This window comes from Hemitrygon akajei, chromosome 7 (assembly GCF_048418815.1).
Source record: "Hemitrygon akajei chromosome 7, sHemAka1.3, whole genome shotgun sequence".
Taxonomy (NCBI): Eukaryota; Metazoa; Chordata; class Chondrichthyes; order Myliobatiformes; family Dasyatidae; genus Hemitrygon; species Hemitrygon akajei.
In genome coordinates this window covers 37,344,038-37,370,448 of record NC_133130.1, presented here as the reverse complement: position 1 = coordinate 37,370,448, position 26,411 = coordinate 37,344,038, and the positions used below count along the sequence as shown (strand labels likewise).

The 26,411-nt window shown below is 38.6% G+C and overlaps 1 protein-coding gene across 1 annotated transcript in view; it reads left to right on the top strand.

The window, feature by feature from the left end:
- Positions 1-26,411, top strand: part of lrpprc (leucine-rich pentatricopeptide repeat containing) — a 138,596-nt gene that overhangs the window by 48,554 nt on the left and 63,631 nt on the right. Inside the window, exons 12-20 of the mRNA XM_073050655.1 lie at positions 9,788-9,906; positions 10,870-10,963; positions 16,330-16,399; positions 18,574-18,601; positions 19,118-19,175; positions 19,688-19,794; positions 19,914-19,991; positions 22,203-22,259; positions 23,139-23,252. Of these exons, the coding sequence (XP_072906756.1) occupies positions 9,788-9,906; positions 10,870-10,963; positions 16,330-16,399; positions 18,574-18,601; positions 19,118-19,175; positions 19,688-19,794; positions 19,914-19,991; positions 22,203-22,259; positions 23,139-23,252 (725 nt within the window). The remainder of the gene's footprint in view (positions 1-9,787; positions 9,907-10,869; positions 10,964-16,329; positions 16,400-18,573; positions 18,602-19,117; positions 19,176-19,687; positions 19,795-19,913; positions 19,992-22,202; positions 22,260-23,138; positions 23,253-26,411) is intronic.

The following is a 26,411-nucleotide window of genomic DNA, read 5'->3' as shown; positions in this document are numbered from 1 at the left end:
AATTTTTTTGTCTCATAAGTTTTGTCAATTCTGACTTTATTTTGTCACCCAAATTTCAGGTCTATTCTGAGTCTTTAAATCTTTAAGGTAAATATTATGAAGTGTATGGCATGTCTCACCAAAGACCCTATACATCAGGCAAAGAAAACATGAAAGCTTGTTGCTTCTAGCTCTTTGTTATTTAATTTAACTGTCATTTCTTTCCAATAACTGCTTTTCACTACAGTTAGTTGAAGGCACATCTGTTCCTATACTTGTCAAAATTATAAAGTATAATAAAGAGAGGCAGCACTTTGCCTCAAACATTAGAGATCTTTAAAAAAAAACAAAATTATGCAACATATTAAATGGAAACACATTACTAAGTCTCAAAAAATGTTGCTTCATGTTACTTTTTATTTATCAAATGTTCAGCCAAAATTCTTTTTAAAAAGTTTATTTTTATGATTTTTGTGACAAGGAGTAAGAATGGAATCGTCTGTAATGGGTAAAAATTTGTCCAGAGAAAGAAGTGTCACTCAAATAAAATGGCTAGAAGCCGTGAATGTTAAATGTTTTCTTCATCCTGACACAAAGAATCTGTATTTTGCAATGCAATGCACTTTGAAATTAAGCATTTAAATCACAAACATTGAAGCTTTCTCTGACTTGTTGCATTGGCAAGTCCGGTTGTTTCACAGCCTGCCACTAATGACTGTCTCATTATTGTGATACTCTGATTTCTTAATTGTTAGGGTAGCAAGTTAAGATTGATTTATTGTAGCCCTAATCAGTTATGTTTAGATGTGGGAATATTTAGGCTTTACAATATGTGGTTCAGAATTAGTGTGGTCTGAATAATGAACTGCTTGTCTTTATATATTTATGTCAGGAGAAAATATTTTGCCTTTTGGCTCAATACACAGGAAATATGTCGTAATTAGTGATAGGATTGTTGATCAGAACATTAGTGGCTTGTTTTAAAAGTACATCAATGTTGTTTTGTGGGATCCTTCTAAAATTTTAATATATTTATAGATAATTTGGAGATCCATGGGGAATGCATGATTTGTGAAAAGCTCAACTTTGTTTAATCTGTTGGCAAGTTGTCAATATGATAAAACTGGGGAGAATTTTTAAAAAGGAAGAACAGAACTTAATTTTACTCCAAGCCTGAAGCATTGCATATTTCCAAAAAAAAAATTTAATTTGCTAGATTATCCCATAATTTGGTCTCTGTGTCCTGTTTCATTTCTTAAACTGTATCACCGGACCTATAGAGGCAGTTAACACCAATATACACTCAGTGGTCACTTTATTCTACCTGTGGCCTGCTCATTAATTGCAAGTATCTAATCAGCCAATCATGTGGCAGCAACAATGTGTGAGAGCATGTAGACATGGTCAAGAGATTCAGTTCTTCAGGCCACACGTCAGAATTGGGGGGAAAAATGTGATCTAAGTGACTTTGACCATAGAACGATTGTTGGTGCCAGATAGGGTGGTTTGACGATCTCAGAAACTGAAGATCTGGAATTTTCATGCACAGCAGTCTCGAGAGCAGGGGTTCCCAACCTGGGGTCCAGAGACCCCCTCAGTTAATGAGAGGGGTCCATGGCATTAAAAAAGGTTGAGAAACCCTGCTCTGGAGTTCACCGAGAATGGTGCAATGAGCAAATGAAAAGTCCAGTAAGCGGCAATTCTGTGGGCAAAAATGACTTTGTTAACGAGAGAGCTCAGAGGAGAATAGCCAAGTTGGTTCAAGTGGATAGAAGGCAACTATAACTCAAGTACCTCTTTACAACGGTGGTGCGCAGAAGAGTATCTCTGAACGTACAACACGTCGAATCTGGATATGCTAGGTTGACAGTAGCAGAAGATCACATTGGGTTCCATTTCTGTACCTAATTAATGACCACTGATTGTATACTTACTGAGCTAGATGTGATAGTTTTTTATTTGTATGATAAATCAGTATCTTGAACAGTGTTCATTATTGTCACTAATAAGTCTCTGCATGTAAAATCCCAAATGTGAAAGGGTGAAACTCTGTTGTTTCTTGCCATGCATGTTTGTTGTATTAAATTTCTTTGTCCACTGTTTATGCATTGCAGAAATTTCAGTAACTATGCTGAATTAGCTGTTATAGTTTGAAGTTGAGGATCAGATAACTGATTAAGGCTGCTGTTGCAAAGGGGTTAAATGATCTGATTGGATTTTATTTATTTATTGGTATGTATTGGAGATACAGTGCAGAATAGGCAAATCGGGCCTTTATCTTTCCACCTGATTTGGGCTGCACTGCCAGTAACCCACCAATTAACCCAATCCTAATCACGGGACAATTTACAGTGATCAATTAACTGACTAATTGGTCCATCTTTGGATTATGGGTAGAAACTGGAGCATCACGAGGAAACCCATGCATTCCATTGGCAAGATGTACAAATTCCTTTACAGATGACGTTGAAATTGAATTCTGATGTCCTGAGCTATCTGCTAATCACTATAGGACCCTATCCACAGACCTGGCCTTTTGACCAGAGTTCAGAATTCGCATCCCATTCTGCCAGCTGGTAAATTTAAATTTGAGTAGTGAAATAAATCTGGAATAAAATTGGAACCTATTATCTGTGAAACTTTCAATTGTGTGTAGTGTATCCTTCAGGAAGGAAGTTCTCTAACCTTATCCAACCTTTGTGACCCCAGATACATGAATACAATTAGCTCCTGACAACCTCCTCAGAGGAACCAACTGAAGCAATAAATCCTTTGAAAGAATTTTAGAAATGCTAGATGGTGTCTCAATAAAAGGCTAACGTGTTTTTTTTAGGCTTATCAGTAGTAAGGAGCCTGAATTGTAAACTTTACAGAGAAGCATTTAGTTTCTGTACGAAGCAAGTAGGTTTGGATGTTTCCAGGAGTTGAGTTGATATCAGTGAGCAATGTTGAAAAGCATGGCTAAACTTCATGAATAGCAAATTATTACTGTACACAGGTAACATATGGTACTGTTGGAAATTAGAGGAAATTAATGTTAATGAAATTGTAGCTCTGGAAAATTGCTGTGAAATTATTAATAATAGCTTGTCAAGTTTAATACAACACAATACTCAAAAGTTGTTTATCCCAAAAGATAGAGTTGATGCTTGGGTTTAAAAGAAGGGTTTTCGGGTGCAAGGTACTGTTGCTGTTGGCCTTGTTGTCATGCTAATTTGTTTGCTTGTTCTGTCACTGGAAATTTGGGTTCCTTATGGACCTGAGTGAAATTTTCTATTGAGATGGTTCAAATACAACTTTTACAAGCTGGCATGTATTTTGCAGCAGCTTTGGATTTTGGAAAGGAGATTCAATAAATGTCATTTGTGACTTAACCTACAGATCCCTATAGCTTTTGTTCTCAGGATTATTACAAAAAATTGTTATTGACAATATTGTTTTGTTAATCAGCAGTGATTTTTTTCATTCAAGTTATTTCCAAATGTATTGCTGTATCACTAATTTGAGGTTGTGGAGATTCTGAGTGGCATCTAAGTGAAAGATAGGTCCAGTTATCAAAATGATCACATTTTTTAATATTCAGAAAATCAGGTTTGTCTTGAAATGTAAAGGAACTAGATTACTTTCTTAATAGAAAATGAACTTTTTAATTATTATGACAGAAAAATCATTTTGAAGACTTTACTTTTACATGCATTTTCATTGAAACTTTAGAAAATGACTTGAATTTTATTTTATCTGGTGCTGAAACTGTTTTTCTTTCAAAAAAATAAAAGCTTCTCAGCATTGCAGAGAGCACTTTCAAGAATTTTCATGCATTGGTGTGCAAGATTAGAAACCAAGCCACAAACGTGGGAATAGTTTTTTTTCAACTTCAAAACAAAACTTTTATGTAACATTCATTATCCCACATAATACAAATCTTATCTCTACACATTTGATTAATAGTTATCTGATTAGAGACTCTGTTTGCATTTTAGGTCAGTTTGATTAATAACCTTAATGGAATAGATGCGTTTCTGAAAAAAATATGTAGATTAGCCTTTATTTTCTTCTTTCTCTCTGCTCATATCTGCCATCCCTTCAACCCCCCAGTCAAAAATATATCGAAATGTGTACGTGTAAAAATGGATATTAAGTTGTTCTAGGGCAAAAAAAGGAAAAGTAGTGTGACTTTAATTTGGAGTGACTCAGTCCCACATATACATTTGTGCTCAAAGGGAAATCACTTTTGATTATCAGCGCTGTAGTGCACCGCATAAAATATTGAAGGCTACTTTACTTTCTAAAGGTGTCACTCCAGGCTAGAAGAGCTTTAAGCAAATTTTAAATTTACAAACAACTGACAGAGGTAGCTGATGAGCTGTGAACAGCATATGCTGCCTTGCTTTGAAGATGTTGCATCAACTGACAAGTGCTTTCTTAATAACAGAATTTTTGCATTTGATTTTGATGTGATTTAAGAGGAAGGAGCACATTATTGCAATGCTCTGAGTGAGCTGCAAAGTTCTGTTATTGAAATCTTTTGAGTTAAATTGAAAGCAGCATGAGAAATTCGAAGTTTCTTTAACTGTTGTATATGTTTTTTTTCCCCATTGAGATTTTTTTCTTTCTGTTATTGCGGCTTGTAATGGGAAAATTAGAGGTGGAATTTCTCAGGTTTGGAGAATGAGGGTGGTGGGCTGGATTCATAGCTCAGGCAGTAGCAAGAACTTGTGGTGCTTCCAGCATGTAATTCAATATAGTATAAAAGATAGTTACTAGGGAACAAATGCATTTATCAAGTGGTTGCTTAAGATGGTTTAATTTGGACAGAGATGTTAATGTTCTCTTAACTTATTGAAATCCAACTGTCCAAAGGTGGATGAAGAACAAGAGGGTGCTCCGTGAGAGCTGTATTATGTGGTACACTGAGACATGGCTGCACAGGGATAATCCAGAGTCTAATGTGAACCTAGATTGCTTCCATTGTGTGCGGGCAGTCAGGAGTTGCACCGAAAGTGGCAAGAAGAAAGAAGGATGTCTCGCAGCTTTTGTGAACAACAGATGGTGCAACCCTGGGCACACTATGGTGAAGCAGCATGTATGCAGCTGAGACGCTGAACTTTTAGCCGTATTATTTGCCCAGAGTTTTCCCACACCATTGTTCTCGGGGTCTATGTCCCTCCCTCAGTTAATGCGTTGCTGGCGTGTGATGTCATTTCCTCGGTCGCTACACCTGAATGCCTTAGAAACATAGAACACCTATAACAAAATACAGGCCCTTCAGCCCACAAAGTTGTGCCGAACATGTCCCTACCTTAGAAATTACTAGGTTTACCTATTGCCCTCTATTTTTCTGAGCTTCATGTACCTATCCAAAAATCTCTTAAAAGACCCAATCGTATCCGCCTTCACCACTGTTGCTGGCAGCCCATTTCACGCACTCTCCACTCTCTGAGTAAAAACTTACTCCTGGCATCTCCTCTGTACCTGCTCCCAAGCACCTTAAACCTGTGTCCTCTTATGGCAACCATTTCAGCCCTGGGAAAAAGCCTCTGACTATCCACACGATCAGTGCCTCTCGTTATCTTATACACCTCTATCAGGTCACCTCTCATCCTTCTTATCTAGATCAGGGATTTCAACCACGTCAACTCAGTTGCGACTTTGCCAACTTTTATACAGTTTGTGGATTGTCAAACCTGGATCTGCTTTATGCAGATATTAAGGACACATATAGCCCTCTTACCCCCCCCCCCCCCCACCCCCCGCACCCGACCGATCAGATCATATATCTTCAATCCTCTGGTCCAGTGATCAAGAAGTTTGCTAAGAAGTGGTCACAGGAGGCCAGTGATTGACTGGGAAGTGCTCTGTTGTCCATATAGAGAGCACATTGATGGACTGACAGACTGCATTACAAGGTACGTCAGCTTCTGTGTGGATGACACTGTTCTGATTAGGACTGCACGCTGTTTCCCCAACAATAAACCTTGCGTCGCTAAAGACATCAAAGCCATACTGAACAGGAAGAAGAGGGCATTCAGAGATGGAGGTAAGGAGGAGATGAAGCTGGTTTATAGGGAACTGAGGGGGAGGATAGCCCAGAGCAAGGAGTGCTACAGGAGGAAGCTGGAGAGGAAAAGATAGCAAAAACTCACAAAGGGTGTGTAGAGTGGTATGAGAACGATCACAATGTACAGAAAGACCAGAGACCTGGTGATTGAAAGGGACCGGGACAGGGCCAATGAGTTAAATGGGTTTTTCAACAAGTATGATGAAGAGGTTTCTGTTTACAACCCCCTAGCTCCTCCCCTCTCACCTCTCGCCCTCCATCTCTCTGTAAGGACACCACAGACACATGTACTGTAACTGCTGAGCAGGTAAGCAGTGAGCTCAGCAGACTTCACCCAGGCAAAGCTGTGGGCCTGGGTGGCATCAGCCCGAGTGTACTGCACAGTCTTTCAATACATCTTCAATCTGAGCCTGGAAAGATTCCCTGTGGTGTGGGAAACATTGTGCCTAGTTCCAATACCCAATAAGATGTTTCCCACCATGCCCAGTGACTACAGACCTGTGGCCCTGACTTCACGTATTTTGAAATCATAAGAAAGACTGGTCCTGACATACCTCCGGACCATTGTAAATCCATCATTGGACCCTGCCGTTTGCTTACCAACCACATTGGAGTCGAGGACACCATTATCTTCCTGCTTCATTGGGCTTATGCCCATCTGGATGATCCAGGCAGCACTTTGAGAATCATGTTCTTTGATTTCTCCAGTGTTTTTAACACCACACAACCTGCTTTAGTAGTGAGTAAGCTCATGGAGGTGCAGGAGGATGCTCTTCTGGTGTCCTGGATTACAGACTACCTGTCCAGACCGCCGCAGTATGTGAGATGGCAGAGCTGTGTATCAGATAGTACGGTTAGCAGCGCAGGGACACCTCGGGACTATCCTGTCCCTCTTTCTGTTTACTGTCTACATCTCTGACTTCAGGTACAACTCTGAGTCCTGCCATCTGCAGAAGTTTTCAGACGGATCAGCAGTTGTGGGGCAAGAGGTTGTGTACAGAAGAGTAGTGCACCACTTTGTTCAGTGGAATCACCTGCAGCTCAACATCACTAAGACAGAGGAGTTGGTGGTGGACTTCAGGAAGGTGAAAACACCCTGCATTCCCATCTCCATCAAGGGAACGGATGTGGAAGTCATCTGGGACTACAAATACCTAGGAACTCACCTGTACAATAAATTGGGGGGGAACTGAAAATACAGGGGCTCTGTACAAGAAGGGACAGAGCCGGCTATACTACTTGAGAAGGCTCCAGTCATTCGATGTTTGCAGTACTATGCTGCTGATGTTCCACAACTCAGTGGTGGCCAGCATTCTATTCTATGCTGACAGTCCACTGGGGCAGCGAGGTGAGAGCAGATGATGCCAAGATGGTCAACAGGCTCATCAGGAAAGCTGGTTCTGTTCTGGGGATGGACCTGGAATTCCTGGGGGGTTGTGTCTAAGAGGAGGATGCTATAGAAGTTACATTGCATTATGTAGCATCACCCCTCCATGACATACTGGACAAGGAGAGGAGCACTGATTCCACTGAGGCGCACCACTGAACGCCACAGGAGATCCTTTCTCCCTGTAGCTGCAAGACTAAACCCCTCTTCCTTAAGTATATAAGGTTTTATTGCACGTCTGTATTTTGCATAACTACTTTTCAAGGCACATATTGTTTTTTTTTTAATCTCAATGCTTACATTTTCTATTTTAAAGTATATATTTCTGACTGAGCAACCTTGCAACAATAATTACCTTCAGGGTAAATAGTTTTATCTTCATCTTAAATTTTAATATTGTGCCCATCACCACTCAAAATCCAAATTTATGTTCAGCTTAGTAAAGGGTATTTTCCCTTCTTAGATGTCTGTTCCTGAAGTTGTGTGTTGTGGACTGGATAAGATGAAAGTGGGTGCAGTTGTTTTCATCTGTGAATTTGATATTGTGAGTCAAAGAAGAAATCCAGAATCACGATATCAGCAGTGATTTGAACATATGGGCTTACATTTTTAGGATTGATCTTCTCAAGACCGTAAAGTCCAAATCATTATGTGATATTGATCAACTTAAAAGAACATGTGAAGAACCACCAAGCGACACCTTATAGCACCCATAAGTTTCTCATGGTTAAAACTGCACTGAATTCACAGAAACCTGCTGTGACAAAACTTTGAAATTCAGGTTTAAATGAAAAGCAAATCCATTGGACCTTCATATTTCCAGGAGTATATTTGCAGCAGTGATCTATGTTTGAAAATTTGATACTGTTTGTTGAGGTGTTTTCTTTTACTTCATTTCAAGGTAAAGAAATATCCTCAAAAATCCAGAGATTCCTACTATGGCTTTTCTGGGCATTGGCTTCAGACATTGTGATTCTCAGACAAGGACTAGAAATAATTGTCAAAGGTGGTCTTGGAAAAAGCACATCAAAGTTTGAAAATTATTTCCTTCAATTTTTTCATTAAATGTATATTGACCATATAATCATTATTACTTTGAATGTGCTAACATAGTCATTGACTTAAAATGCCAGGTAAAAATTAAATGCTGGAAACTCCTAGCAGGTCAGGCACTGGTGTACACGTTCAGGACCCTTCTTCGGATATATTAACCTTCTTTCTCTCTCCATAAATGCTGCCTGAGAATTTCTAGTCTTTGCTATTTTTTACAGATTTCCAGCATCTGCAGTTTAGTATTATATAAATTTGTTTAGAGTGCCAATTTGTTGAAGTCCTCCTGAATGTAACTTATTTGATTATGTCTTCAGATCAGCGGCATGGTAGCATAGCAGTTAGCGTGACGTTATTACAGCTTGAAGCATTCCAGAATTAAATTATGGCACTTGTCTGTAAGAAGTTTGTATGTTCTCCTTGTGAGTGCTTGAGTTTCCTTGGGGTGCTCCGGTTTCCTTCCACAATCAAAGACCAGCCGTTTAGTAGGTTAATTGTAAGTTGTCCTGTGATCAGGTGGATTGCCAGCAATGCAGCTTGTTGGGCCAGAAAAGTAAAATCAAACCAAGCACTGCATTTACCTCTGGTAAATTTAAAACTTTTCCCTTTATGATTTCTGAGAAGTGCATTTACCTAGTTAGCTTGGTAAATGTTAATGACTCAGCCCTATCAGCAAAATTAATGATCCACACAAGCAGCAGCACATTTTGAGAAGTTTCCATTACAAATGTATATTTGTGTTTTTTGTAGTCATTGTAATAGGCGTATGTTTAAGTTTCCAAAATCATAAAGCCCCTTGCTTATACGAAGTACTAAGGAATTTCAGTTCCATACACCTACAGGTGTTTTTTTTAAAACTTGGAATTCTTTGCATTGGCATGATTAAAGCTTCACCTATCAGAGTTAATTAACTTCCAAGAGCAAAGTACTGTTACAGCTCCCCAATAGCTTCTTGGATTCATTGGTCCCCTCCAGTTGGATATAATCTATGAATCTAGTTAGTTTAATCTGAGCACTAATGCTATATTTCTGGGGCACTTCTGAGGTGGACAAAATAAATCATTTTACAGATTTTTCAACCATGCTTGAACTCCAGCTGTTCCACATGAAGTAGTACTGAAGTAAATAGTGAGTGTCAAGTGTTAATACAGATTGAACTATTAAGAGGATGACTTCACCAAAACTATTGGGGTGTTGGATATGACACTGTCTAAATTTCAGCATTCTTTAGAAAAAGGAAGAAATGTATTTAACAGAAGATTGGCAATTAGCTGTAATGCAGATGTATAAATATTTTTTGTATTAATTTACAGGAACAATAGAAGTACTGAAAATCATGCAAAATCTGGGCATAGAACCTGATGTGGAAACCTATGTAAATTATGTCCAATTGACATTTGACAACGTGGAGCAAGCTCGCACCCAGCTTGAGGTTTGCATCAGTCATTTCTCTATATAGACAAATCAGGTTTATGTAGAAGCTTTACTGACAAAAACTTGCTGAGGGAAATCCATATAATGGATGTTTCTATTCATGAAGTTCTGTAGAACAAAACCCAAAGAGACCAACAGCGTCATTGCATCAAGAGAATGAGAGATTTGTAAAATAAGTAGAATATTTAATGCTTTCTTGAAGTTAAGTAAAGTTTAAATCTATTGGATATTACAAGAGGCAAACTTGTTTTGTTGAATGCTTTTAATTCAGTGCTTCCATACAAGATGTATGTTTTACAGGCAGTGTCACAGTTTAAAATGAATCATCTCTTCATATAAACCATTTTCTGTGATTATTTGTGCATTACCTTGCATGATGTATCAAAACCTTCTGGTTTGTGCTATCTTCAGTAATCTCATTGTTACTTAGTTCCTGCTAAATAAATTGCTGAGGCTTAAATAATTATGCACAATGTCCTGGCTTTCTCAACTACTTAAGTTTAACTTCTTCATTCGCAATTTTGAGCACTTTGTCAATAACTTTGATTTGCATTCACTTTTGCTCAATAATGTACTTACTATTTTTAGACAGACACCAAAATGGCTAATGTGAAGAAGGGTATGGTCTTAATATGTGCAAATGGGATTAGTGTAGACTGGCAAAATATTGACAATGAATGATGAATGTGCTGGGCCAAGGGGGCCATTTTTGTGCTGTGTGACTCTGACATTGATAACTTTTTATTAGGTTTCAAACTTTACTTTACAAAAATTCTCTGCTGATACTAATGCAGAAAAGACGAGGATTTGTCTATTTCGTTTTAGAACCAGATTAGGATGTTAAATTCTGGTAAATGAGCCTTTGGATTGTGCAAAGTAGGTCTGATTGATTGATCAAGTTAAATCTATTAATATTATTAGAGGTAAGAATATACACATGTCAGTTGTTTTGTCTTTGTAGGAAAATGGATGTTTGGTCAACCCAGTTGGATTCTATTCCTCTGAAGTCAGAACAGAAGCTATTAATGGACATATGGACAAGATTTATTTTATGTGTAAGTGTTGTAATATGCATCAGACAAACTTCGTTTCTCAGTTGACTATTTGGGAACATCTAAGAAATAGTTTGTTATAGGAGCTTGACAAAATGACCTTGTTAAAAGATAAAAAGTAGTCTTGATTTTCAGGAAGGCAAAGATTTTCTTGGAGCGACTCCTGTCCTGTTTGAACCATTCTGTACTTTTGATGGAATTGTATCAGTGGTGTTGGTGCAGATCTGAGGAAACTGAAAACTATCAGCATGTTGAAACTTATCAGACCATAAGACCAGAATTAGGTCTTATTAGACCATAGGAGCAAAATTAGGTCATTTGGTTGATCCAGTTTTTCTCTCAGCCCCAGTCTCCAGCCATCTCGCTGTATTCCTTCATGCACTGACCAATCAAAAATCAATCAACCTTTGCTCAAATGTACATAACGACTTGGTTGCCACAGCTGCCTGTGTCAAAGAGTTTCACAGATTCATCGCTCTGGCTAAAGAAATTTCTCCTTACCTCTGTTCTAAAAGGATACCCCTCAATTCTCAGGCAGTGTTCTCTGGACTCTCCCACCATAGCAATCATCCTCTTCACATCCACTCTATCAAAGACTTTCACCATTTGATAGGTTTCAATAAGGTCACTCCTTATTCTATATTCTAGTGAATATAGGCCCGGAGCTATCAACTGCTCTTCACATGACAAGCCATTCCTGGAATTATTTTCATGAGCCCCCTTTGAACCCTCTCTAGTTTCAACACATTGTTTCTAAGTTAAGGGGCCCAAACCTGCTCACAATACTCTGTGAGGCCTCACCAGGGCTTTATAAAGTTTCTACATTACATCCTTGCTTTTATATTCTAGTCCTCTTGAAATGAATGCTGGTATTGCATTTGCCTTCCTCTTCACAGGCCTAACCTGCAAGTTAACCTTTAGGGAGTCCTGCACAAGGACTTTCAAGTCCCTTTGCACCTCAGTTTTTTGTATTTTCTTTCTATTTAGAAACTAGTCAACCCTTTCATTTCTTCTGCCAAAGTGCAATACCATATATTTCCTGACACTGTATTCTATCTGCCATATTTCTGTCCATTCTCCTAATCTGTCTAAGTCCTTCTGTAGCCTCTTTACTTCCTTAAAACTATCTGCCCCTCCAGCTATCTTCATATCATCTGCAAACTTTGCAACAAAACCATCAATTCCATCATCCAGATCATTGACATATAATGTAAAAAGAATTGTTCCCAACACAGACCTCTGTGGAACACCACTCATAACTGGCAGCCAACCAGAAAAGGCTCCCTTTATTCCCATTCTTTGGCTCCTAACAACCAAACCACTGCTTTTTCCATGCTCAAATCTTACCTGTAATACCATGGGCTAGTAGCTTGTTAAGCAGCCTCAGGTGTGCCATCATGTCAAATGTATTCTGAAAATCCAAATACACAACATCAACAGATTCTCCTTTGTCTATTCTGCTAGTTATTTCTTCGAAGAATTCCAACAGATTTGTCAGGCAAGATTTTCTCTTGAGGCAACAGTGCTGACTACAGCATATTTTGTCATATGCCTCCAAGTACCTTGAGACATCATCTTAATAATTGACTCCATCATCTTCCCAACCATTGAGGTCAGACTAATTGGCCTATAGTTTCTTTTCTTCTGCTTCTCTCCCTTCTTGAAGAATGGTGTGACATTTGCAATTTTCCAGTCTTCTGGAACCATTTTCCAGAACCTAGTGATTCTTTGATGCCTCTCTTCAGCCACCTTGGGGTGTACACCATCTGGTCCAGGTGACGTATCTACCTTTCGTCCTTTCAATTTGCCAAGAGCCTTCTCTCTAGTTATAGTAACATTGCACACCATGCCCCCCGCACCTGGAACTTATTTAATATTATTGGCTAGCTTACTTTCATATTCTATTTTTACCTTCTTAATGACTTTTTAGTTGCCTTCTGTTGTTTTTAACAGCTTCCCACCCTCTAACTTCCCACTAATTTTTGTTCTGTTATATGTCCTCTCTGGCTTTTATGTTGGTTTTGACTTCTCTTGTTATCCACGGTTGTGTCGCCTTTTCTTTAGAATACTTCTTCCTCTTTGGGATGTATGTATCCTGTGTGTTCTGCCATTGCCGCTCTGCCATCATACCTACCAGTGTTCTTTTCCAATCAATTCTGGCCAATTCCTCTGTCATGCCTTTGTAATTCCTTTTACTCCACTGTAATACTGATACATCTGATTTTAGCTTCTCCTCAAATTTCAGTGTGAATTTGATCATTTATGATCACCTGCCCCTAATGGTTCTTTTACCTTAAGCTCTGTCATCAATTCTGGTTCATTGCACAACACCCAATTCAAAATTGCTGATCCTCTCATGGGCTCTGTAGGAATTCCCCCCTCCTGTAATCTAGCACCAACCTGATTTTCCCAATCTACCTGCATATTGAAGTCTTTCATGACCATTGTAATATTATCCTTTTGGCATGCATTTTCTATCTTCTGTTGTAATTTGTAGACCACATCCTTACAACTGTTTGGGGATCTGTATACAAATCCCATCAAGGTCTTTTTATCCTTGCAGTTCCTTGGCTTTATCCACAATGTTTCAACACTTTCCGACCCCATGTCACCTCTTTCCAATGATTTGATTTCATTTTTTAACCGACAGAACAACACTGCCCCCTCAGCCTTCCTTCCTGTCCTTTCAATACACTGTGTATCCTTGAGAATTAAGCTCCCAGCTATAATCTTTCAGCCATGATTCAGTGATGCCTACAACATTACAATTGGCATCTACAACTGTGCTGCAAGTTCGTCTACCTTATTCTGTATACTGAGCACATTCAGATCCAACACCTTCATTCCTGTATTCACCCTTTTTGATTTTGTCAGCCTTTTATGTTGCAGCTCATCTAATTGACCACAATTTTGCCCCACCAACAGCCTCTCCTCACTGCACATTGCCTCTGTTTGTAAATCAGCTACCTCCTCTTCAGCAATATTATGTCTTTCTTATGAAGCTCTGCATTGAAATATATGCAGCTCAGGACACCATGCTCAACCTTTTGATTCCTAACTTTGTCTGAAGTCTTACCACCACTTACCTTCACAAACTCTCCGCTAACTGTTCTGGCACTGTTTCCCATTCCCCTGCAACTCTAGTTTAAACCCCGCTCTGCAACATTAACAAACCTTCTCGCGAAGATATTAGTCCCCCTCCAGTTCACATGCAAACTGTCCCTTCTGTACAGGTCCTAACTTCTCTGGAAGAGAGTCCGATGATCCAAAAATCTTATGCCCTCCCCTCTACACTAAGCAATGTGTTAAACTGTATAACCTTTCAAGTTCTGGCCTCAGTTTAATGTGACACATGTAGCAATCCTCACAACCCTGGAGGTCCTGCCCTTTAACTTAGCACCTAACTACCTGAACTCCCTATGCTGAATCTTCTCACTTGTCCTACCCATGTCATTGGTACCTACATGGACCGTGACTTCTGGCTGCTCACCCTCCTACTTAATGCTGAGGACTTGATCCAAGATATCCCGGACCCTGGCACCTGGGAGGCAACATACCGTCCGGGAATCTTGTTCTCTCTCACAGAACCTTCTGTCCGTTCCCCTAGCTTACGAATCCCCTATTATCACAGTGTGCCTCTTCTCCCCCCCTTCCCTTCTGAGTCACAGTGGTAAACCCTGTGCCAGAGACACTGACCATTGTGACTTTCCTTTGTTAGCTCAACCTCCCCACCCCCCCGACAGTATCCAAAGTGATATACCTGTTATACCTGTTTTTGAGGGGGGGCGCGGGCACAGGGGTACTCTGCACTGGCTCCTTAACCACTTGTCTTCCTGACTGTCACCCAGTTTGCTGTGTCCTGCAGCTTGCGTGTAATTCCTTCTCTATGTATCACCCCCGTCAGTCTCTCAAATGATCCAGAGTTCACCCAGTTCCAGCTCCAACTCCTTAACACAGTTTGTTAGAAGCTGCAGCTGGATGCACTTCTCGCAGTTGTAGTCATCAGGGACACTGGAGGTTTTCCTGCCTTCTCTTATCTCACAAGAGGAGCATTTCACTATCCTGCCTGGCATCTCGACTGCCCTAGATGACAGATATAAAGAAGAGAAAGGAAAAAAAAATCTGTATATTTTCTTTCCTTTGCTTTCTCTGAGTGAAGCCTTTCTTCATTGAAGCCTTGAAGAGCTAAAGCCTCAAGATCACCACTGTGACTGTGTCTACTCCCACAACGGCTGCTGTGCTTGCCCCTGCCTTCCTTCAGTTTGCTCTTACTAATCAATCTCAAACGCATACTGGTCACTTGTCAAAGCTCTTTCTCACTGCCATGACCCACTGCTGTTTTTTAAAAAAATATGAAATGTAAACACTAAGTACAATAATTAGTCATGTCTATAACTCAAAATTAGTGCTGGTGTTTAATTTTACTTTGATATTTTAACTAATGTAAATATTTAAAAGGAAATGAGTAAATGTAACAGACATGAGAGACTGTTGGTGCTGGAAGTAGGATCATCATACAAAATGTGGGAGGAACTTGGCACCTCAGGCATCACCTGTGTAGGAAAGTAATCGATATTTCATTCTGATGAAGGTTCTTGGACCAGAATGTCAAATGTGCAATTTTTTCCACAGATTTACCACAGAACCCTGCTAAGTTCTTCCAGCATTTTGTGTGAGTTGAATAAATATAACCAAAAGGGAGTAAGTGGAGGTTACCTAACCTTGAGAGCTAACATTGCCATTCATCAAAATTCAGACTAATGTTCCTTATAACACCATTTCTCTGCACTACAGTTCTTGATCCACATAATTTTCAGAAATCAATTGATCTGTTTTGAATGAACACATCTATGCCGCCATTGCTCTTCTGTCCCTTAAGTGGCCTTCCATGGTGAAACTGGCGGTCTCTGTTCTCAAGAGCAAATGTTCCCTGATTATTGCAAAGGAGCTTACATGTGAACATTTTTTTCCCCAAGAATAGTTCTCGTTTTGACTTGAATATCTTTGGAATATCTTTTGTTCATATGTCATAAGTCAGGTGTTCATAACCTTGTGAAGACCAGTATGTAGAAAATTGACAACAAAACTATTGTATTTTATTATATAATCCATCCAAGCTAATCTATGCCTTAAAAAATTCATGAAATTTGTTATAGATCTGAAAATACTGAAATACTACTGAACGATTTGCTGAAAGGCTTGCCATACATTTTCTGTTCTTTTTATCCTTGACAGGAACAAAAAATAATTACTTAAAGCCAGTATATGAAATATTCTAGACTCTTTTATGCCCCTATTGCAGTATAAAAATGATTTGATTTCACTGTGGTTTCTTTCTTGAGCTTTCACATGCGTTTCTGTCTTAACAGTGTCCTCACCTGAAAACCCTGCAGTGGATTTGAGTAATTTCAGAGGGAGTCTTATTGCAGGTTTTAAGAGGTAAGTTGATTGTATGTTAAAAGAAAAAAAGAATAGTTGAGGAACCTCCACTCGTTCTGTGTGAGAATCCATTTGATTGATTAGGTTACATTTAAGTCATTGGGCTGTGCAAATGCTTGCATTAGTGATCTACCAATTACTGCATAATTTGTTCTCTTTACAGGAAAAAATAATTTTGTTTTTATTAAGGTCCCATCTGTTGCCCAATCAGTATTGACTGCTGAAAATGTGATTTTTACATATTTACTTGGCAATTACAAGGCTATGCTCCAATGAAGCACAACATATTATCCGTGCATTTTAGTATTGTTTGGTCAATCATTCAGCTATTTTAAATGATTGCAAATATAACTCGCAGCATGACTGCACTCTATAGTTTTCAACAGTAATATACCAACTCATTTAGCTTGACTTTCATTATTTCGAATGTCCTTTGAATTTGGGACTCCAACTGCATTTTTGTGTTTGTTGGCATTCTTACAGTATCCTTGGGCTGCAGAATTGGCATTAAAAACCCACGTTAGATGAATATGACAATTAAGTTCTGTTTTTGTTCAATTCAATGACATTAAATTTGTTAACAGATTCTACCATCTGTGCCATTAATGCAAAAGGAGGTTTAAACTGCAGCTTTTAGCATGTGCACTTAATGATATCATCACAAAAAAATGTTAAAAAAGTCATTGAGGTTTCCCAGATAATGTCAATAATGAGAGAAATTTTTGCTTGATGTTTACAGTAGATTCTGGTTAATTGGGCTGTCGGTTAATTGGGGCAGCCACTTAATTGGGATAACTGTTAATGAACAATAACTGATTAAGAAGATTGCCAGGGTTCCCTTTATTTATTTTGGGTGCTATGATGCTTAATTGGGGCAGGATACAGTTGCCGAACAGGTTCTAACTAGTTTCAGTCATATGCAGTCGTGTGGCCGTTAGATGCTACACCGTGATCAGAGCAATCAGTTTTAAATAGTGTCAATTGCTTGTGTTTGTGTTCAAGTGATTTGTCACTGATAGCTGCCAAGGAATAAGCAGTAAGATAGTTCAGAACTGTTTTGTTCACTGTGGGCTTGGGGATGCTAGAAATGGCTGGGAGTAAATATGAAAGGATTTCACTATTTCAAGGTGGAAACTATGAAGAATTTGAAGTTATAAACAATCATCTTGAATGTTAAAATGAAAACAAAAATTTGGAGGTTGCAATTGTAGATTGCATTGTATGAAGGCAGGCCAGTCCATTATCTGTACTAGGTGCCTGTGCTGATTTTGTTAATTTTCAGTCAATCAGAATAATATGGCAGCATGTTCTTTTGCTGATAACTGTTCGGAACTCATACAGGCAGCCTTGTGGTACTGTAGTATGATTGGTCGTGTTCTAATTTTTCTGCATTTCATTTCAGTACATAACTCGTTACTTATTTGCCGTTACTCAGTTTGCTTATTTTATATAGCTTTGCACTTTCCCATAAACCGTTAGCTAATTGAGGCAGTTGCTTAATTGGACTAAAATGTACTGGTCCCAATTTTCCCCAGACCGGAATGGACTATTTGGATAGATATGACTACTGACATTTGGACAGAGGTGGGGGAGGGTAGAATTATACTGATACCCATCGAAGTGTAATAAATAATGTAACAAAAAGATAATTTACAAAGAAATCAAAAATGTTGTGGCTATTAGTGATGTTATAAGTTTTGAAGATCATAAAGGTTCCCAAACTGTGTGCCACTGTTTCCTGGTAGATGGGCAACCGTATATGAAGTGTATAAGTACTTTTATTTTTTGATGAGGCAAGTGGAATAATAAAGTTAGGATTTGAATTAAAAAAAAAATAGGATTACAGCAAAAGGTGGCACTTCTCATTCGGACTATACCTCTCACTATTCAACATTTCATTTTGACATACTTTATAGTCATTGCTGACTTGAACACTTCCATTTGATACAGTGCACATTGTACAACCCTCATCCTTCAGTTTGTTTAAGTACGTTTTAAAAAAATTTGGTAACAAAATCCATCTAAAATTGTAGTTTAATTCAATAATTAGGAAGTTATTTGTTTTGAAGAATGTGTTAATCTTCTCTTTGAAGCTTTCATTCTGTGCCTTTTATGAAACTTTGTCACAGGCACAAAACATAAATTGATTCTTTATGTTCTACTGCCCTCTGCAGGTCAAACGATTTTAATACTCTTGCAAAGGTAAGTACAGCAGTGACATTCAGAAAGATAATAGTATAAACATTATTTTAATGTGCTGATGTGGAATTATATGGAAAATCAACATAATTGTGCATGTAAATTTTCTTAAGCCTTTTATATTAAAACTGAGGGAATAGGTGATACATTGGAAGAATTGTTGTTTTTAAGCCTCTGTCACTATTACAAAGGGGGTAATATTACAGAGATAACTAAGTGTTTACTTTTGAGGGATTTCTCATTGTCAGTATTAGGATACCCAAGTTTTGTTGTAGCATTGAAACTCTTGAACTTGGAAGAAGTCATATTTTGATCATCTCCCCCCCCACCCCCCCAAAAGAACGATGCAATTGAGCAGACCTCATTTGGTACAGCACTTTACGGATGAAATGCCACAGTGTGCTGTTGATTAATACCTTTATAGAAATGTGCTTTGTTATTTAAAGAATACAATTTCAAATACTGCTTCTTCTCGCGTTCCAATATCACCTACAATATGTGGTTATTTTGTTTTTCCAGATAACAGAATTGTTGTACAAAGATGAGCGTTATTGCCAGAGTTCTTCAAGACCGACTGGTAGTGCTCCAATTTATTTGATTGTAACTTGCCCACAAATCTGTACTATCTAATGATGGGGTTTGAAGGATTATAGGAGTAACACTGATTGCTTTTGCTTTTTTTTAAAGTGAAATTTTTGTTGTGTGTTTTCAAAAAACCTTTATAGTCTCTTGATGTGAGATTTTTGTTAATAGAATGGCTTAAGTACTTTATTTGTTTCCCTATAAAATAAATCATAAAATTTAAATGAGAAATCAGTGCATTTACAGTGAAACATGTGTTTGTGCCAAGTATTGACATTGCACTTAGGATAATGAAGGTTTATGTATTGCTGTACAGCAATTTGTGTTTTGTTTCCTGAGCTACTTGAGAACTTTTGGACTGAGTTAGCTGCACAACATGTATCTAATCAGCAGTATTCATGTGTTTATTTGGTATTTATTGCCATTCCAGAGATTTAAACCAAATGATTTAAAATAGATTAATCTGATGATACAGTGATCTATCCTGTTTTCAATTTTTCTATGCAGAAGCTGTTGGCTATTTTCTTTATAACTTGATTGACAACATGAGTGACTCTGAGGTGCAGGCCAAGGAGGAGCATTTGAGACAGTATTTCCATCAACTGAATAAGATGGTACCTTTTTATTCTAGCTACATAATGCATGTACCTTCTGACAGATGTTTGAAGTTGAAGCAACTTCAACTATTAAAAAAATCCATGTCGCCTTTAACATTTTGTTTTCATGTTTTTAGAATATTGTCATCCCCGCAAATCTCTACAGAGGAATCCGAAATTTACTGGATGCCTATCACGTCCCTGAGTTAATTAAGGTGCTTTATAAATCATTGTTTTCCTCAATTAAACTGATTTTCTTTGCATGTTATTGTATGGTTGTAAATGCTACCATAGATGCATAAATATGTGAAGAATGCAGAAATGGCTCCTCAGTGGAAAATGAATCAAGGGACTGTAAACTTTCATCAAGCCATGTAGGTGGGGATGACCTTCTTCAAACCTTTATTGATAATGTGCCTATTAAGGTGTCATTGGATTCATTCAAGTTGCTCTTGGTATCTTTGAGCTCAGAAATGTGCCAGTTATTTGAGGTTCCTGGCTGCAAGTTCATCATCATCATCAAGTTTCTGATGGCTCTTGTGTTTGAATAGCCTGATATTATTGCTATATAAGTTCTTCCTTGAAGAACTGAAATGGATTATTCATCTGTTCACCCAAGAAGAAGCATCGTCTTTGAAAGAAATTGGTAACAGAAGGGAAATAGAAAGAATTTTTTTTAAAAAATCTGTGTCATCTGGAGTTGTTCAATAGTTCCATTTAGTATCAGAGAATGTATACAACATATAACCTGAACTTCTTGTTCTTCAGGGACATCCGCAAAATTAGAAGAGTGCCCTAAAGGATGAGTGACAGTTTAAACCCCAAAGACCCCTCTCCTCCCCCAAGCTCAAGCAGCAGCAACCTTCCCCCTCCAACGCTTATTTCAGCAAAATAGCATCAGCACCCTTCGCCCACCAAGCAAGCTGCAGCAAAGCCCCCAAGAAAGACCATGATCTGCAGTTCAACAAAAACTACTCGTTCACCTGACAATTTGACATACCACAGGCTCTCCCTAATAAAGGAGCGGAGAGGTGTCACCCTTTCACAGCAAGGGGAGGGCGGTCAACAAAGACTATCAATTTGCTGATTTACAGTGTTAAAGTTTGCTGCATTTCTTACCCCCCCCCCCCCCGCCCCAGTTCTCCAACTCAAGAATTGGCACCAAATTTTTCCCCACCAACATGAGAGAGAGAGTGCGATATGAGTACAGAGCCCCTAATGGATCTTCCTGATGTCATGTTTTTCCCATGACGCTTCATTTGGCGGCACTGGTATGGAATTGGCTTGTCCCCAGGGCCGCAAAGCCTCAGAACCCGGAAGACGCACTCGTCTTCTTGGCCACATCCTTGGGATATTGGAAAATGGCCAGTCAGTAAGCGCTGGGATCGGGTCCCATTGCTGTGAAGAACTGATGTTTAAGTGTACCTTGAAAAGGAAAAAGAAAGACATTAAAGGTAGAAATTAAGCTGTGATGAGCTCAAAGAAGTCACTGTTGAGTGCCATCATAGCTCCGCCCCCATCTTGTAGCTTATTCATCATTGCCTGTGTTATCATGCAAAGTAGGCTTCTGCATTTCTTTTGGTTCTGTTGAGAAAAATGACATGGGTCTACCCTGAAAAGCACTCTGCTGGTATAAATAATGCAAGAGTGTCCTTTTGTATACAGAACAAATTTGGCCTCATACAGTGACTCTTAAATTCCAATTCAACCCAACCTGACAGCTGAAAGTTATTAACCTATTTGAACTACAGTAATGCCTGTGTCTGTATGCATTTATAAAATGTTGCATATGTAGGACCATTTTTGTAATTAGGGCTGACAAAGTAACATTTTTCTTCTTTGTTGAGAGGTAAAAGAATCTTTTAAAAGATATCCCCCCTCACAATAATGTGCTTACTTTGCACTAAGCATAGCATCTTGATCACAACCTGTGCAGAGTATTCCTGTGCCACATTAGCAAATTCAGTCATCCATTTTGAATATGGTTGGTGTTTTTTAAAAAGGCTCTTTACTGATATCCGTCAGTATTGACTTAATTCAGTTCAATTGCTTCTAGAATAGCAGAGAGGCTGCTTCCTGAGGCCTCTTGCTGTGTTTCCTCTCTGAAAGGGAGGGCTCAGAAAATGAAATAAAAATGAAAACTTTGTTAATTCAAACAAAAGATGTGACTTGTGCATACCTTTTGCCAGGAGGGCCTCGTATAGTATTGGTGAAACTAAATTAACTCTGGCATTTACTTGTGTGATTCCATTGACATTGTATCATAGGTTATTTATTTTTACAGTAAAAGATGTCTGATCATTTAAGAAACTTGAAGCAAAGTTTTGAGCTGTACTTGACTCCCTATTCCACATAAATGAATGCTGGCAACTGAATAAAAGCCAGCAATTACGCAGTTTATAATTCTCACAATTGCTATATTTCAGGATGTTGCTATATTGGTGAATAAAGAAGACAAGCTGGCTGAAGATGACTTCCCAAATGTGAGTTGAAACTTTAGCATATGGTATGTCTTCATCAGTTGTTTTGACTTTGGAGATGGAGCTTTTAAACAAAGCTCTGTTGAATCGGCTCTAATTAGATCATGGCTGGCTATCATGATTAAGTATGCTACCTTAGAAAGCCATTTAGTGAATTTTTAAGCCCTAAGTCTGAGGTAGTATTTTTAAGTTTGCATGAGTGCATTTAACTAAGGTTTAGTCACTCACACAAAATGCTGGAGGAATTCAGCAGCTTCTATGGAAAGGAATAAAGAGTCGACATTTCAGGCCGAGATCCTTCATCAGGCTCAAAATATCAACTCTTTATTTCTTTCCATAGATTCCAAAGAGTTCTTCCAGCATCTGCTGAACCTTTTGTGCCTATGTTTGCTAAGTTTTATTCTCTGTGTGTGTAGTGTCATCATTCTCTTCCTCTGCTTGCTAAATTGGCTGAAACTTGTCAGATTGATGCAAAGGTCCTTCCAATCAAATATTAAAATGATTGAGCAGGTGAAATTTACTCAAAGTTAACATTGGATAGCTCGGCTTGAAGCAGAAAACCAGGATTTGAAAATGCACTATTGTTTTATCTTTCAGCATGAGTGTACCTTATCTTTGTGACAGGATTTGATGCTTTTTGTATAGTTTCAAATAATTTTTTTCTCATTAGCTAGCTGATAAATGCTGTTGCTTTGTGAAGATGTGAATAATTGCATAATAAGGGAAAAAAGCATGGAAGTACAGATATACAGTGGTAATGTGTTTTCTATTTAAAGATTGCTTAAATTAATAATTTGAATAATTTAATCTGTAATGATGTTCCAACTGGTTATATTTTACATTGATGGAGAGCCTCTAACGTGCATGATTTTGGTTTGTCAGGGGGCTGAAGCTAAAGTTGTTGCCCTGGAAACAAAATTGGCAGAGCTAAAAATGGAGAACAAATCCATTGGAGAGACATTGAAACAATTGATCCTATTGCTTTGTGGGACAGAGGTAATGTAAGCAGTTTCTAATCTAATACAAAAATGGAGGAAATATGTGCATAAAAATAGATCTTTAATGAATGGCAGCCAGTTCTGCAAGATTTTTAAATGAGATTTTAGAAACCAGTCTGTCATATTTTGATAGAGTCCTGGTGAAGGGTCTTGGCTCAAAGCATTGAATGTTTATATCCCTCCATAGATGCTGCCCAATTTGCTGAGTTCTTCCAGTATTTTGTGCCTACTTCTACCATATTTTTGTAGCTTTCATTGGTCCAACATTTAGACATATATTAATAGTTTTTTCTGCATTAGCTCAGTGTAATAGAACAATTTCATCACAGGTATGCCCTTGGTTTTTGGATGACCCGAGAAATGCTCTTCAATGTTACATTTTAAATATTAGAGGCTCTTTGGATTATTTTTATTTTCGCTTAATGCTCTTGCTAGAATCAGAATTGAGTTGATAGGTTACAGAGAAATGGGGTTGATGGAATTTCTCTAAGACCCAGCAGAAGTCTTGATGGTCTAAATAGCTGCCTCGTATGTCATAGACTCATCCAGCACTGAAGCAGCTCCTATAGCCCTCCCCTTTAATGCAGACTATCGAGTACTCATCTATACCAATCTTTCTACTTGTACTTGCTCCTTGGCTGTCTGTCCCGGGTTGGTTCATTTTGGAAGAAGTATAAAATATGTACTCTTGAAACTTAGTGTTCCCAAGGATAGCCTGAACAACTTAAAATTTGGTAATCTCTACAATTCAAATTATTGTCTTTGAAAAGGTACAAATTTACTTTATGATTTTTTTATATAGTGGGGTGCTTTCCTTTAACAGGTTGTTGATCACTGTGTTGAAGTTGTTTTAAGGATAACCGGTTTGATTATCTCCCTGCTTAATTACTTGGTGTTTTGATACCTCTTAACGCTGTTATCCACTCTCCTAAATTGCGTTGAAGTTTAATATCTACGTATTTGATTACTAGTCTTTTTTTCAGCTACTGGCATAATACTGTTATCATTCGGTACTTTTAATCGATAAATGAAGTTCCCCAGGTTTGTTTCTTGACACTTGAGATAAATGAATAGTTTCTTTCAGATTCCTTTGGTTTTACAGTTTCTCCTTTATTTTCTTTGCTACTCTGGCATTTTGACAAGATTGTTTAATTCACGAGTTGGAAATGAATAAATTGGTGTAGGCTCTGGTATAGGCTAATGAATCTGAGCAATCAACACAAAATTTAAGTAACTGTAAAATCTAATCTGTGCCTGTATCCTTGAAGACCTGAAATGATCTTAAGCTTCTTTTACAAATCTGGGTGAGCAGTTAAATAGGCAGAGATAATCTTTCAAATGACTTGGCTATGAGATAAATTTAGCTGCTGTCTACTTTCTGATTAATCAGTGGTTTTGTTCGATATCCATTACCACTTTCATTTAACCCAGTCTTTAAAAAAAACAGCCAGTTCTTTAAATAATGTTTTGAAATGTTTAGCATGTTTCATGGACAAAATATTTTTATTCAAATACAATATATTTGGTCTTTTCCTACTTGTAAAAACATTTTAAATATTCATTCTCATTTAGAGTGTAAGCAAAGTCCCCCTCATCCCATTTCGAAAGACATATTACTTGCTCTCTCCATAAAACAAGAAATCATAAAACTTAAGATGCCTTCTTCCAAATGGAAATAACTTAATTACGTTTACTTTGGATAGAGATGCAAACCAGAGTTGCAGCATTAAATGTAGCCAAACTGCAGGAAGGCAGCACTGATCTCTTTTGCAGGATTACTTCTTGGTAATGTACCCTGACAAAGGCCAAATCTTCAAGGACCATAAAAATAACCAAGCTGTCAAGCAGCTGAACAGTAAATCAGTACTAGGTAATACTTTAATACTTTTAGTAAAGGTTATGCAGGTAATTCAACAGTCAACACTGCTGGTAAGCATCAATTGAAATAGTGGCCACTGTTGAATCTTAGACTGCTATTGATCCAAATGTCTGTCTATAGACACATAGATTTTCATGAGGGACAGCTTCACCCCCCCCCCCCCCAACCCCACTCCCCACTACTGACTGGAGTCTCTTCCTTTTCCTTCCAGTGTTTTTGCATAAAGCTGGCACAACCTTGAAATGCTAAATGACCTCCTTGTATGCTGTTGTCTTTCTTTGATATTCTATCATTTAAAAAATTAAAACAACAAGAGACTTTATCCCCTCAGTATGAGGGGGTATAATTTTAAGGTGGTTGGAGGAATGTATGTCAGTTTATTTTAAACAAATTGGTAGGTGTGGGAAGGAGATATTAGAGGTGATAGTAGAGGCAGATGACATTAGGGACATTTAAGAGACTGTTGTGATTGCTATCTGAAAAGCTAACACCTACCGTAGATTCCGGACTACAGAGCGCACCTGATTATTAGCCGCTGGCTCTAATTTTAGAAATAAAATCAATTTTTTAATTGTAAAGGCCGCACCGGATTTTAGGCCGCACCGCTACTTTTAAATATACATACGTATCGGTAACACAAATTACGTTGCATATACTTTTTTACTGAACAGCACGAACAACATTCCAATATCTCCTAGCGACTGGTAAAAATATATATATTGCAGCCTACCAGGAAAAGTTATTGATCGACTTTAACTTAAAAGCAGCGTTTTCGATCGGGTCTAATCGGGTCTGACGCTTGCGCAATGCGCTCGGGTCTAATCGGGGCTGACGCTTGCGCATTGCGATCGGGTCTAATCGGGTCTGACGCTTGCGCAATGCGCTCGGGTCTAATCGGGTCTGACGCTTGCGCAATGCGCTCGGGTCTAATCGGGTCTGACACGCTTGCGCAATGCGATCGGGTCTAATCGGGTCTGACGCTTGCGCAATGCGCTCGGGTCTAATCGGGTCTGACACGCTTGCGCAATGCGATCGGGTCTAATCGGGTCTGACGCTTGCGCAATGCGCTCGGGTCTAATCGGGTCTGACGCTTGCGCAATGCGCTCGGGTCTAATCGGGTCTGACGCTTGCGCATTGCGATCGGGTCTAATCGGGTCTGACACGCTTGCGCAATGCGATCGGGTCTAATCGGGTCTGACGCTTGCGCAATGCGCTCGGGTCTAATCGGGTCTGACGCTTGCGCAATGCGCTCGGGTCTAATCGGGTCTGACGCTTGCG